General features: G+C 46.0%; 2 protein-coding genes across 2 annotated transcripts; both read right to left on the minus strand.

The window, feature by feature from the left end:
• Positions 1–2,354: 2,354 nt before the first annotated feature.
• LOC124488040 (olfactory receptor 1019-like) lies at positions 2,355–3,638 on the minus strand. Its single transcript, XM_047050496.1, has 2 exons — positions 3,440–3,638; positions 2,355–3,352 (listed from the first exon to the last, which is right to left on the minus strand). The coding sequence occupies exon 2, from the start codon at positions 3,318–3,320 to the stop codon at positions 2,355–2,357; it is 966 nt and encodes a 321-aa protein (XP_046906452.1). The 5' UTR covers positions 3,321–3,352; positions 3,440–3,638.
• A 5,653-nt stretch (positions 3,639–9,291) lies between these two features.
• On the minus strand, positions 9,292–11,220 carry waif2 (Wnt-activated inhibitory factor 2). The gene has a single exon (XM_047050495.1). It carries the CDS (start codon positions 11,038–11,040, stop codon positions 9,925–9,927), a length of 1,116 nt encoding a protein of 371 aa, XP_046906451.1. The 5' UTR covers positions 11,041–11,220; the 3' UTR covers positions 9,292–9,924.
• Positions 11,221–14,736: the final 3,516 nt, after the last annotated feature.

Genomic DNA, 14,736 nt, shown 5'->3' on the forward strand with positions numbered 1-14,736 from the left:
CTGGGTCAAAGCTCCAACGCAAAAACGATTTTATAAATTCAAGATCATTTATTGATTTTCTCATTAGGTCACATTTCAGAGAGGTAACTGCTTCACAGTCAGTGAAAAAACAAATATCATGGAAGATGCAATTAATGGTTTGTTTTAAGCACATGAAAACAAGGACAAACAACAATCATAATCACAATGGTCTATATTAATCCTAATAATCACAAAATCAAATCCAAATTTAGGTAGCAACAATAACAACTAGTATTTAAAAAACAAGTTATGGTGACTTTCAACCTATCGAAATGCTATGTGTAAATTTATTTTGTGATTTAATTTGAGTTACTGTAACATATACAATATTCATATCAAAAACCTGTCAAACTGTCATTTTCATATCTTCAGAGATTTCAGGATTGGTATCATCACCAGACGGCATAGGAATGTCATTTTCAAACCCAGACTGTTCTGGGATGAAATTGTCTTGAGAATGTTCCGGAACATCATGGGTATTTACATTCAGTTCCGGAATGCTAACGCCGCCCTCCGGCGACGACTTGTTGCTCAGCGACCCCATTCTGCAGGTGTCAAGAGTCTGGAGCCTCTCCAAGACCACATACCCATGTCTGGTGTACTCCATCGACCCCCAGTACAGCACGTTCCCTGGTCTGAAAGCCCCTGCCTGCAGATAGGTCTGGACCTCACACGGGGAGAGAACATAGTCCCACATGTGCTTGTCTGTCAGCTGGCCGGCGAACGATTGCTGGGCATCAAAACCCCCACCATAGGTATCTTGGTCCTGGCTGAGGACAATGAAAGGGGTTCCAGAGATGGAGCCACCTGCATGGAGAGACCTCCTGACACTGGGTCTCCCATTGAGCCAAACCTGCACCAAACCTGTTCCTGAGTCCCACGTAGCACAGAGAGAGTTCCACTCATTCAACTCACCTGCCATCCTGTTAAAGAACACAGACTTGTATCCAACCCAAAATGAAATGTTGTCATTGTAAAGAAATATTGTGAGGCTGTTGGCCCTGCCAGGGGTGCTCAGGGAGAAAGAGCAGATGGTGGGGAAGTCATCAGTAAAGAATCGGAGGCAGACAGAGGAACTGAAGAAGATCTTCTCCAGCTGGGGGTAGAGTCTGGTGTATGAGTTAGCTGTCTGCTGAGGGAAGGTGAACACTCGTCCTCTCAAATATGTCAACACAATCACAGCCCAATCCTCAACTCAGGCTAGAAGAAAGCTGAGAGACTGATTATTAAAGATTGTTAGGTCATTCTAATTACTGTAATGTATGTATCATGTGTGTGTACTCTACAGTGTACCTGGAATAGTGTAGGTGTATGACCTTTGTGAAATTCACAGCAAATACTGTATCTAAAGTTGTGAACATCCAATCATCCAAAATGCCCAAACATTTCATTGTCAATTGTAAAAACATAGAGTTGTTGTGGATTATTCACCTGATATACACAATATGAGAAAGAAAAAAGTATATGTGGAAAAATACAATTTACCTTGTGGTGTAGCATAGCAAAACGTAACTATGGACAGCAAATATGCCAAGGTCTTCATTCTGCAGTCAGTAAGATAATTTTTATTTAGTTCTCACACTGGTTATTTTGTGTCTTTTATAGTCAGAACAAACTTTATCCTCATTGGACTTTGTATAGATGTATCATTTAACCTTTTATTATGCATCCATAACAATTTCAATTAATTATTTCATGGGAACCAGTAGAATAAGATTGTACAGTTTAAGGAATTGCATTACAGTTTACAGTTTAATGATTGGTGAGGTGCATACTTTACATGATAATACCATTTCAACCCCAGCTTTAATGTTGTTGCAGGGTGAATTTCGAAATTCTGTTTCACATTGCATACAGGTACAGGGTTGTGACAAATACGCAACGTACTTGTATTTCTGTATTCGCTACATAGGTGCAGTATGAACACACTTAAATTGCTCTTTCTTTGTTTCATTGAAAGTGCGGATTTCAAAGTCAGTACACATGGTAATTGGAAAGTAAGAGAGGGAGACAAAGAATGTGTCAAACTGACGCATGCTGGAGAACACGACACTTGCACGGGATTTTCCATCGCGCCGGAATCTCACGTGCCTTTCATTCTCCTGATGTTCTGTTGTCCGATGTAGAGGTTTTCACATTGGACTGGGATAAAAGTCATATGATGTGATGAGGACTGGAGTAACTGATGATACGTACGCAATAAACACTAAATACGAAATCGTTTAAGGCAGTCAATATGTTTTTATCTACTTAATAACCACATGCTCATCACCATAAAGATTGTTGGAGTTTTTTGTTGAGAATGTGTTGAGTCAACGCCAGCGGCATGGACGTCAACGTGTAAATTTCACTTTGTGGATTAGCGCTAGGACTCTGGTCTTGATTTCTTTTGTTTTTAGGGAGTAAATGATTGGGTTTAGACAAGGCGGGATGCACGTAGATAACGACAGACTCAAGACGCGCAGGTCAGGGTCGATGCCAGAGGAAAAGAGGCCGATAAAAAATATTGCCATAATAGGAATGTAAAATATTGCCACGAGGATTAAATGTTCAGTGCACGTGGCCAGCGCCTTTAGCCGTCGCGCAACAGTTTTCATTCTGAAAACGACGAGCAGGATACACGCGTAGCTTAAAATGATAAAACTCAATGGACCGGCAAGGTTGAACAAACTCAGGATCGAAGCGCAAGCCCATTGCAGCCTATTGTCATTACATGCCAGTCTAAATACGGGCGCATAGTCACAGAAATAACTAAATACTTGAACGGAACCACAAAAAGAAAGTCTGGTCATTATTGACGTGGTGAATATAGTTACACCCACACAGGCAGACCAAATTATCGCTAGAATTACAAACATACTCCTCGTGTTGTTGATAGAATGCTGGCGCAGCGGGAAGCATATAGCTATCAGTCGGTCATAAGCGAGAACCGCGAGAGCGAATGATTCGAGGCTGACGAAACAATAATATATGAACATTTGCACAAAGCATAAATTAAATGGAATAAAATTATCTTTTGAGAGAAACAACTTTATCATACTAGGAATGATACATGAGCTCAGGACTACATCAATAACTGCCAAGTTAACCACCGCTACAAACTTTGGGGTGTGTAATCGGTAATCCGACACAATTATATAGATCACCAACACATTGAAGATAACCGTTACGGTGTAAACAAACGCGAGGAAAACTAAATAGACGTTGATGAAACTCAATGACGTAAAGGCAACTATGTAGAAGCCCGGCGGATGGATCAGAACAGAGTCATTCCCAGATGTCCTTTTCTGAAATTTCATGGTCAAAGTCCAGTCACTGAAAAACTCCCAGCCTGAGCAGAAATAAAACAACGTATATTAAATTATCTTCAAGTCCACATCAATTTCATGCTTAAACAAAATGACACAGAAAAGCTTACCTGCTTGTTGATGTGGTTGGAGTTCAGAATTGAGGAGTTAATAAACTGAGAAGACTAGCCATTCTCTGCTTGTTTCACCTGGAATTAATACTCTTCATGTAAATCTCCAGAGATGTCATCATTAAGTCACAAACACTTGCATTTCCTTGTTAGTCATGCAGACTTCCTATGATCTCAAACAACCCGTAGAGAAAATACACGGTATAGACTAATTAGGGAGTAATCAAAACATTCTAACCTACACATTAGCATAATAACCAACACATAGCATAATTCGTAATTACACAAAATCATGTGAAATCATGCATCAGACCAGGCCAAGACTCTAGTATTCACAGTTTCAGGACCTTATGCAACATCCTTGTGCAACATTATTTGGGTTCTGTGAAAATGTGTCCTTCATTTCCCCCTTCAGAGGGAGGTGACAGATCTGACCTAGCGAGGACCAGCTGTGTACAGAAGAACATGCTTTCACCCCTCCAACCACTCCAGATCAAAGACAAACCCACGGAGGGGGTATAGACAGGGCTATCACTTTAAGGTACTAGGACATAGGGACATTTTCATAGACTGGAATGGACACAGACTAATGCACAGAAAGAAAGAAATACAGACAGACATAGACCGATAGGTGAAAGCTACCTATACGCTGCACTTGCTGTGTGTTTACGTTGGCAGTGTGTCTGGAGAAGGTCTTCCTGCAGGCGTGAATGAAACAGGTACGTCTCACAGGTGATGGGTGCTAGGAAGGCAACATCTCCAAGATGGAGGTGTAGTGAGAGGATGGCGTGGCCTTGGGACACAAGGAGCAAGAGAGAGAGGGAGCGACAGAGGAAAGAGAGAGAGAGAGAGGAACGAGCACAGAAGACAAGAGAAACCCAGAGAGAGGGGAGAGGCTTCACATGAAAGTCCTCTGGAAGTGAGCCCTGCTGTCGAACCCTTTTTATTTCGGCTCCATCTTCCCTCCCGAGCAGTATTGACTTCCTGCTCCTCGTGCTGAACTGATTAACACGTGTACCTCAGTCTCCTTGAGCCTGTTAACACTGCGGAGGCCTTTCAGAGCGGAGGGCCGATCGACCCGAGGGCTCTGCTGCTGAGCTGCGTGGGGGGCGCCGGATGCCCCACGGTCGAGACCTCTGGTCCCGGTTAGGACCTCCGATCCAACATCTGGCCCCAGTGGCTCGCTGGCGGGTCAGTAAGTTCATGTTCTCAGGGGGTCCGAAACACACATGCTTCCACTGCTATGTAAACGCACATACACATACACACACCATGCACCCACACTCCTCACGCTTCACCAAAAACAACCCCACACACACACAACAAACACACAGACAGTAACAACATACTGTATACGGGACAGAATGACCCCCCCCACAAAGGGATCATTCGCTTTGTGTGAATCCCCGGACTCCTTCTAATGAGCCAATTAGTGATGTCATCCCCCCGAGAATGCTGGGTAATGACTTTGCTTGTAAACAAACCAACTCCTTAGTGTTGCAACTCACAGCTAATTAATCTCATCTTGTTCTTTAATAACCCCGGTGTGACCTAGGTTGTTGCGTCAATAAGAGCTATAAGGCTTGTGTTGTTGGAGCGTGTTTGTCTTGGAGTCTTTCCAATGGGGACTATATAGGCTGATAGAACCAGAGCAAAGTCTACAGAGTGGCCTAATTACGTGTGCGTACGTGTGAGCCCTCCCCAATCACCCCCCCCCGCCCATGCTCGCCCCCTCTCACCCTTTGAGATCCGTACCTTCAAGAGTGAACCTCCAGTGGTGTGATAACCCTCTCATTAACCTCTAAGAACTGCAGTGAGGGACAGAGAGAGAGAGACAGAGAGAGACAGTGAGAGACAGAGAGAGAGACAGAGAGAGAGAGAGACAGCGACAGAGAGAAAGGCCGACAGAGAGACAGACAGAGACAGAGGGAGAGAGAGACAGAGAGAGAGACAGGGAGAGAGACGGAGAGAGACAGGGAGAGAGCCAGTGAGAAAGAGAGAGAGAGAGAGAGAGAGAGAGAGAGAGAGAGAGAGAGAGAGAGAGAGAGAGAGGGACAGATAAAAGGTAACACGGGGCAGGGCCGCTCGCTCCGTCAGCTCCAGCGAAGCAGGCCCTTATCTTCCCCTTTTACCTGGTTTAATAAACACCAGTAAACACTCCATCACTACACTGTCCTGAAGAGTCATAAAGCAATATCAGAATACAAACATCTTGAGGGGAGAAGGGCCCAATCAGAGAGCTTCCTGTTGGAACACAACAAAGGGAAGTGTACATAATGTCTTGATGTGAGGGGCTTAAGGAGAGCAGCGTGAGCGAAAGGCTCTCCGGGGAGAGAAAGAGGGAGAGAACACAGGTACCCACATAGAGGTGGAAGCCAAGGAGTCGACCAATCAGGAGGGGGGGTCTGCGTGAGGGTCTTGGCCGACCTGGGGGCGGGGGGGGGGGGGGGGATTGGAACAATTCTATTCAGCGTTTTCCCGCTTTTCTTTTATCATCTCTCGTCCTTTCACCCTATTCTGCCGGACTCAGCACAAACTCTATCCCTGTGCCCTTAGAAAGTCACTCAGCTGGATAAAAGTCCTTTACCTGGACGATGGGGGGGGGGGGGAGTGAGAGGGTGCGGCGTGCGTGTGTGTGCGTTGGGGTGGGCGGAGGGTGTGGAGGGGGTAAACGAGGGAACAGGAGGAGTCGGAAATGGCTGGAAACGAGCGTCGACACGGGACAGAGAAGGAGAGAGAGTGGAACCGAGAAAGAGCGAGAGGCGAGCGCAGGGAACGCGAAAGAAACGCTTGGAGGCAGGATCACGAGGACCTCGCGGCGGCGCCGTTTCTGTTGGGAGTCAGGTGGCTGAACGGTTAGGGAATCGGACTAGTAATCAGAAGGTTGCTGGTTCAATTTCCGGCCGTCCCAAATGACGTTGTGTCCTTGGGCAAGGCTCTTCACCGTACTGGCCTCGGGGGGAATGTCCCTGTACTTACTGTAAGTCGCTGTGGATAAGAGCATCTGCTAAATGACTAAATATAAATGTAAATGTTGACTCCTTGAGGTGAAGTGAGGCCCGTGGTGAACTACAGTGCTCGTGGAGCGTCTGAAAAAGAAAAGATGGTACACAGGGAATAGGTCGACTCCTCAACTAACGCACGTACACACACGCTCACACAAGGATGTACTCACACACATACACACACACACAAATGAACATTTAATGACACACTTACACCAAAATGAGTTTGATGTTTTCTGGCCCATTGGTTAAAGCGATGACCTGATTCTCTCTCTCTCTTTCTCACTGTCTCTCCCTCTCTCCTTTACAGCTGCACACACACACACACAGTGGGATGCAAAGCACATCTTTCCTTGTCTTTGGGGCTGATTCCGACTGGCATAGTGTCTACACTGTGTCCACAGTGATGACAGAGAGGACAGCCCACCTCAGCAGATTCAGACATGATCGCACTCGTCACCTTCCACTGCCTCCCACCGAACGCTGTTCTCCTCCCATTCTCTGAGTGTTCTTTTAATTCTTTGCCTTCTCGAGATTCTCGAGTTTTCCATCTCACAGTCGCAAGCGCCTCTCCCCCCCCCCCCCCTCCCCCGATACATACCACGGCACACATATTTTGTGACGCAACCCATAACCAAAGTCATTCATCGAAGGAACCCAGAGTCAAGTCCCCCATCAATCTCTCATCCGTGTGTTTGTGTGTGTGCGCGTGTGAATTAATGTGTCCAACTCCCTCCTGCTATACCCTGTGATAATTTATCATCCTTTTCACGTCAACTCAAGTTGTGGAAGCCCATGAATGTAACCCATTACTTAAAGACGTATTCATAGAACACATGAGCATGTCAAGTCGATCTATGCAGTTTAGCAGCCACATTGTATAGCCAGCCCCATGACACGACAGCCCTCCTGATAACCACTGAAGGATGCACTTCATACAACCTGACAGTCTACCAGTATGTCACCTGCACATTGTCCCCAACAATAGCATCATCTTTCAGGTCTTACATCATCGTTATGCCAAGCCCGTTCCTGAAATACTTATACTGAAGCGGCGATAAAGATGAAGCTTTTCAGTCCGTCAGTCCTTTAAAGGTTTTATTTCTATTTATATATCTTATGTCTTTCTTACAACACCTATTTACTTGAATACGTTATGTTTTGTGGAGAATCAGTGGTCCCTTGACAGGAAAATACACAGGTGTTCATCCCGAACGAGGTAGGGCCTACCGCTAACGCTAACTCAGGCAGAGAAGCCGTTTATATCCATAAAAATCACCGAGGCCCTGTCAAAAGAGCTGAATGTTAATTATTCAAGACAAGATGGCAGCTCTACATATGGGTCAAAATAAAGGTTATAACGGTGAGCTCAATGACACTCGAACCTAAAACGCTGGTTCAGAAGAATCAGGACAGCGCGTGGGCAAGCAGCAATTAGTCTTCGCTGTTAAAGAAGCATCATTCAGAATGTGAGGCTAGTCTGGGTGCCTGTGGTCAGACTGAACGTAATCCCCAATTGGTTAATTATTCAACTCGGGTTAGACCTTGCTAAGCGACTGTAGATCAACTCCAGATGTCACACTCGGATCCATCTCGGCAATCGTCTCGGTTTCCTAATGAACGGAATTACCTAATTAATTGATTAGAGGTGTGAATTCAATACGGTCATTCCGGCAGGGGGACGATATATGGATAGAGAGAGAGAGAGAGAGAGAGAATCGGAGACAGATAGATAGATGGATATAAAAAAACAGATTTAAATCAATAGATAGTTAGTTAGCTAGATATAGAGCAGAAGGAGATACAGTCAGAGAGAGAAAGACAGAAAGAGAAAGAGAGAGCGAAAGATGTCTGCCAAGCTTGTTTCACCCCAGTTCAAGATTTGACGGCCACATTGTTCCTCACACTACAAATGTTACAGTGATTTGGAGGGCTCGTGTGTGTGGGCGTGTGTTAGTATCTGTGTGTGACCATTTAGACTTCTTCACTTTATTGTCCAGTGAAAGCGACGGTGGATAGGTACAGAGAGCGAAGGGGAAATTGGCGGTGCTGTCCATGGTTCTGATTCCACTCAATGGAAATAAGACTCGCGTAATGTGTAGCGTAGCGTACCTTCGGACGTGTTTGCGCGTGTCTGTACACACACTAGTGTTAACAACTTTCCAGGACGAATCAGGCTTCCCAACGTCATTCCCTCACACGTCGGTTTAACCTTGGCTGCCAAAAAAACAACACACCGGTTGTTTTGGGCGCTTTAATTGAGACAGGCGTGAAGTGCGCGAGCACCACAGGTGCGGCTGGTTTAATAGGTCAATCACCGTCCTCCCGGTATTATTTGTCACAGTGTTGATGAGATTACCGCCGCAATCGAATCCCCAATACCCCCCTCGCCTCCCACCGGGTCACCAGCACTCTTTCTTTCCCGGAGTAGACGTGATCTCCCTCCAAGCGCTCGAGCGGCTCGTGATTCGGTGTGGAGGAACTTATAAGACCCTTTTACTTCTCTTTATCCCTACAGGGGCGTAGAAACAGCAGTGAGTACCATTCACTGTCTGAATGTCTCAAAGGCATTGATATAGTTTACATTTACATTTAGTCATTTAGCAGACGCCCTTATCCAGAGCGACTTACAGTAAGTACAGGGTACAAGTGACTCCCTAGGTCTAGAGAAGGTGCCAGCAAAGCTCTCTGGTGTATAGTTCGGAGAAGGCCTAAATACACGACAACATACATCATATTTTGTAAATAACTTTATTTTGTTTGTATTATTCATTTCCCCAACAAAAAGGATTGCATGATTATTTTCAGTAGAGGATAGATCCCCACGTGAATGCATCCGATGGACTTCTGGGATCATAGCACCGGCTCTATTTAAATTCACAGATACATTTAATAGGTGAACACAATCCGGTGTTCTTTTGCACCTAGAAAAACTACAAGATGTTCCATGTGCCAGGCTATTTGTCGCGTTAAGGACCTCATGATTAAAATATGACACTGTCTGTCATGGTATCCCTTATGGGCATGGCACTCCACGCATATTACAAACTCTCTCGTGAACAGCAAGCCTTTGAGCAAGCCTCTTTCTTACAAAACATTGAATCATGCATACAATACTTGGAAACGTGCTTTATGCCATTCTCGTCTCCAGTAATAAGGGCTTCTATATATCTACTTCTAAACGTAGTGTCGTAGACTAGGCTATTTAATATAGAATGACGATAAATCAAAGCTAAACCAATACATTTCTGGTACTGTTTCTGTTAAAACAACATAATAGGCTTCATCATATCCATGCCATTTTATCTGGAAATATTTATACAGTTTTGTGCCTATACTATAGGTGGTATTTTTTTTGTCATCTCAGGTATTTTAACAGTCTCTCATTAGTCATTATTGCCAAAAGGCGAAGGGAGCGTTTCCAACTCAAGATCATTGTTCTTAAACTGCAGTTGTTCCTCAACATGGCTGAAGTTAACACTAAACGGACACGTTGGCCAGCCGGGGATCGGAGTCCTGTTCGTACCGGTAATGATAGACCTCCATCTGGTCCCTACAAGCATCCCGGATGTTATTGAGCCACCGTTTGATACCCGCCCGGTTCAGGTACAGCACCATTAGAAATACCAGCCCAATCAGCGCTAACACTATACCGAGGAACACGTAGGATACCGCTTCAAGGTTCTCATTTAGACAGTCAACGTCCTCGGCGCGGAGTCTCTCCAATGGCAACCCCCGCCTCGTCTCGGGTTCGAAGCAAAGAAGATGTGCCGCGTCCTGGCACTGAGAAGAATTCTTCAACCAGTAGTAGAATGCCTCCAGTCCGCAGTTGCACCTAAATGGATTCAAGGACAGATATATACGCACCCGCGTGTACTGGTACAAACTTGAGACATTCTCTCTCCCGATGTTCTCAAACGAGTTATTGCTCAGCACTAAAGCATGGAGGTTAAACGCGGCCAAATTCGCAATAGGTATTGTCTTCAAGCGGTTCCCCGCTACCTCAAGTCTGTGAAGGCTCCGCAAACTTTCCACACCGAGTGCGTTTGAGAGCTGCGCCGCGCCTGAAGACGTCAGGGAGTTGTTTAAGTACAAGGAGCGCAGCTCTAGCAAACCGTAAAAAGCCAGATCAGACAAATACGCCAACCTGTTGTGGCTAAGATCGAGCATATGCAACCGGGAGAGCCCCAAAAAAGCGTAAGCTTCTATGGCCTGGATGCCATTGTAGGACAGCGAGAGCGTCATCAAGTTCAGCTCTGTCCCGTTTGATGAGAACGCGCTCCCCGTTAAAGTTGAGATGTTGTTCCCTCTGAAGATAAGAGTGGTTGTCCATTCAGGTATGTCCCCTGGGATCGCCGTTTCGTCTCCATCATGGCAGGTTACGGTCCCAGAGTCACTGTCACAGACGCAGGATGCTGGGCAGCTTTCATCCGATTTGACAGGCGGAAACATACACAAACACACAACCGTCACCAAATAAAAATGTTCCCAAACAGTAAAGACAAATCGTGAGATATTTCTACAACAAAACATCCGGACCGTTTTTCCAAAATTGTATTTTGCATGAAAAGTGCAAGTCGACATTTCGTTTCGCATAGAGGTTGGAGCTGTCAGTCGGCCAGGGTTGGAATAACCTCAAAAACACAATTTATTTCCCATAGTTCTGACGTCTGTTTGTGTCTCCCCGTTTAAAGAGGGAGTCTCGCGACCTCCTTCACATCGGAGGGGTGCAGCTGGCCAACTGTATGGACAGTAGCGGGAAAGCCTGCGGTTTGGGGCGCGCACACACCTCATTCGCTCTCTCACGAATGCGCTTTTGACGCCAGTCTAGAGGGGGGAAAGATGGAGATTCCTCTTATAGCGCGCGTGTGGTCGACGCAACTAGGACACTGACAGACAGATTGACTGACAGACAGATCCATCATTCATCGATTTCTCTTGATTGACAACCACACACTTTTTCTTTCTAGCTGCCATGCGTGCGTTTTGGCATGATTGAGAGAACCCACTTTAGTGCAAATCGAGTTTAGTAGGATACCTCACTTACAGATGACCGGAACTGTGGCGGGCTGACAAGACACTGGACCTGGCTAATTACATTTTACTTGAGAAATTCACCCTGCCACTCGGCTGGCACAGCATCACAGCAGTTTCTCCTGCAGAAACAAACCAATGACCCTGCGTGGGGTTGCCAACAGGCAAAACATAGAATTACCTTTGTTTACATATATCAACTCGAACATATAAATCATATCTTATCACAAAGGAACAGTGAGTAAAGCTGAATCGATCCAAGAACAGATTACTTAATTAACTAACTAGAACCCATAAGTTCTTTTATAGATATATAAAGTATGCCTGTGTGATTGCAAATATAATACTGTAAGGGACCATAAAGCCATGGCCTATATGAAATTATTGTTAGGTTCACTCGCCTGAAGATTAATTTAAATGATGATGTGTGTCATAAATTAATAGTGTTTAGAGTTCTGTGAAATTTAATTAGTAAAGCTTGGTCCAGAGTCTCTACAAGCAATGGCTAGAACAGCACATGGTTGGATTTAGGGACTGTGGTAAAAGAACGCCATTCGTCAGACGTCAGAGCCGAAGCCACAATTTACTGCCCAGGGAAGCAGTCATTTCAATTTCCCAACATGCCTAGATTATTGTAGCGTGAATTTACAACCTCCTTTGTTTGTTGCAAATCAGCAGCTGTAATTACATTGGCCATCAGAGCCTGTTTAATGTCCCTAAACCGCTTTCGGATTTCTCATCCCACAGGGGAAGGGGAAACAAACTTTTTACTCAGCTACATTCACGCTTTGGCAGTTTACCAATGTATACAAGTGTAGCAGTTTATTTGCACTCAAGACTGCCGTGTTGTGGAAATGTAAACATGATCTTAAATCTTAAAACTGGAATGGGATCTGAAAGAGAAAGTGAGAATTGGGTGAAATAATTTTCTGCCATTTGCAAACTTTTCTTTTCAGGTTAAAAATCTGCCCTCCCTCCCTCCCTCCCCTCCCTCCCTTCGGTCAGTGTAAGTTGTGCCTGTCCTGGAGGACATTTCCCCAGGACAGTGACCCTCAGACCTGAGGAGGCAGAGAACTACACCTCCCAGTCTTGATCTGTATGCCAGTGTTGCTGCAGCCACGGAACAAAGCACATTCTCTATTTGTACTATGAGGGGAAAACATGATACTGTTAGTGAAAGACATCTGTTCCCCAGGGGCGCACACGTTCTGCTTTGTATGTGTGTGTGTGTTGTGTATGTGTGTGTGTGTTGTGTGTGTGTGTGTTGTGTGTGTGGTTGGGGGGGTGGGGGATTGTGTTTGTGTACGTGTATTCGTGTGCATGTGTGCGGTATTTGCTTTCGTGTAAACAGTCACCAGATTGTGGTCACAGAGATCAGTGGGAAGGGTTTGGCATATGTGTGTTTTGCCTGGGTGGTGCAGTGGGATAATGGGCAACGAGGGGATGTCTGTAAGTGGTAGGAAGGGGGGGTTTGTGTTTACGTGTTTGCATGGGGGGGGTTGTGTTCTGCTAGAAAAACACACGGGGAGTGGAACAACAGTAACAAATTGTCTGTGCAGCGGTGGGGATAACACACACACACACACACACGGGCACACACACACGGGCACACACACACACACACGGGCACACACACACACGGGCACACACACACACGGGCACACACACGGGCACACACACGGGCACACACACACACGGGCACACACACACACACGGGCACACACACACACGGGCACACACACACATGCACACACTCAGTTGTGTGCTCACAGGGTATGACGGTGTCATTACTTTGGCGTTGTCCTGTTGTGATGACTGAGGGTTGTGTGTGTGTGTGCCCGTGTGTGTGTGTGTGCCCTAAGGCCGTCAAGTGTGTGGAAGCCATCCAGTGTTTCTGTTAAGAGTGGATAGGTGAAGTGTTTGCAGAAGTACTACTTCACAGCTGTGTCTGGCCTGCCAGTCTGATGTGGCAGTTGTTGGCACACAGAGAGAGAGAGAGAGAGAGAGAGAGAGAGAGAGAGAGAGAGAAGAGAGAGGGAGAAGAGAGAGGGGGAGAGAGAGAGAGAGAGAGAGAGAGAGAGAGAGAGAGAGAGAGAAGAGAGAGGGAGAAGAGAGAGGGAGAGAGAGAGAGGGAGAAGAGAGAGGGAGAGACAGAACGTCAGAGATAAGGAGAGAGAGAGAGCCAGTGATCTAATACAGTGAAACTTCTATCCTGCATAACATTATACAGGTCAACCGATCCTCTCACTATCTATCAGTCTGGCAGTGTGTCATCTAACGTTACGGTCACACCATTACCTACCTAATCTGACACCCAGACACGTTCACGAAACAAATAAAACGGCAGAATGTCTTTTATTCAAGCAAAAGCATTTGTTTAAAAACCAAAGGGATAAAGAAACCTCGCTGTTCTCTCTCTCATTCTCTCTACTGTGTATTTGTGTGTTTGAGTGTGTGAGTGTGTGTGTGTGTGTGTGTGCGTATACTGTGTGGGTGGATGTGTGGGTTGGCAAACAAAGAGGAGTGCCCTGCAGACTCCAGATAAGCTGACTGGACGGGGTCAGCCAGGACCGTTCAGCGGGACCGTTCACCGGGACCGTTCACCGGAGGTCCAGGTCCACAGACAAGTCAGGAGAACGTCTCAGGAGAACGTGGGGAGAACTTCCTAAAGTGACTGGACAGCTTGGATGTTGGCAGTCCTATTTTACCCTGGCTTGTGTTTTCAGACAATTTTGTTATTCTAGAGAGAAAGAGAGCGATGTAGCTCAGACATAAATAGATAGCTGGACAGATAGATAGACCACACCGGGGGTCAGATGGCTGAGCGGTTAGGGAGTCGGGCTATTAATCAGAAGGTTGTTGGTTCGATTCCCGGCCATGCAAAATGACGTTGTGTCCTTGGGCAAGGCACTTCACCCTACTTGCCTCGGGGAGAATGTCCCTGTACTTACAGTAAGTCGCTCTGGAAAAGTGCGTCTGCTAAATGACTAGATGTAAATGTAGACCAGATCACCTCAAAGGGACTTTATGTGCAGCAGCTTGTCTCCCATGTTCAGCCAGAAGGAGAGAACCCCTCTCAAGGGACTGGCTAAGAGGCCAGTTGCACAAGGACATCTGTGTGCCTCCCTTCCTCCCCTCAGGACCCCTGCACCTGGTCCTCGGGCATCCGTCCTATCTGCCTTGCCAGAAGGCTGATGTCATGGCGGCTGCTAATCAGAGCTTGTTGCTGGGATGTTGTTATGGCGCCCCTGCGCACGG

Source organism: Hypomesus transpacificus, unplaced genomic scaffold (genome assembly GCF_021917145.1).
Source record: "Hypomesus transpacificus isolate Combined female unplaced genomic scaffold, fHypTra1 scaffold_116, whole genome shotgun sequence".
NCBI classification, from domain to species: Eukaryota; Metazoa; Chordata; class Actinopteri; order Osmeriformes; family Osmeridae; genus Hypomesus; species Hypomesus transpacificus.

Excerpts from the sequence above, each read along its gene's own strand:
- waif2 (XM_047050495.1), bottom strand. The coding sequence starts at position 11,040 with ATGCGAAACGAAATGTCGACTTGCACTTTTCATGCAAAATACAATTTT.
- LOC124488040 (XM_047050496.1), bottom strand. The coding sequence starts at position 3,320 with ATGAAATTTCAGAAAAGGACATCTGGGAATGACTCTGTTCTGATCCAT.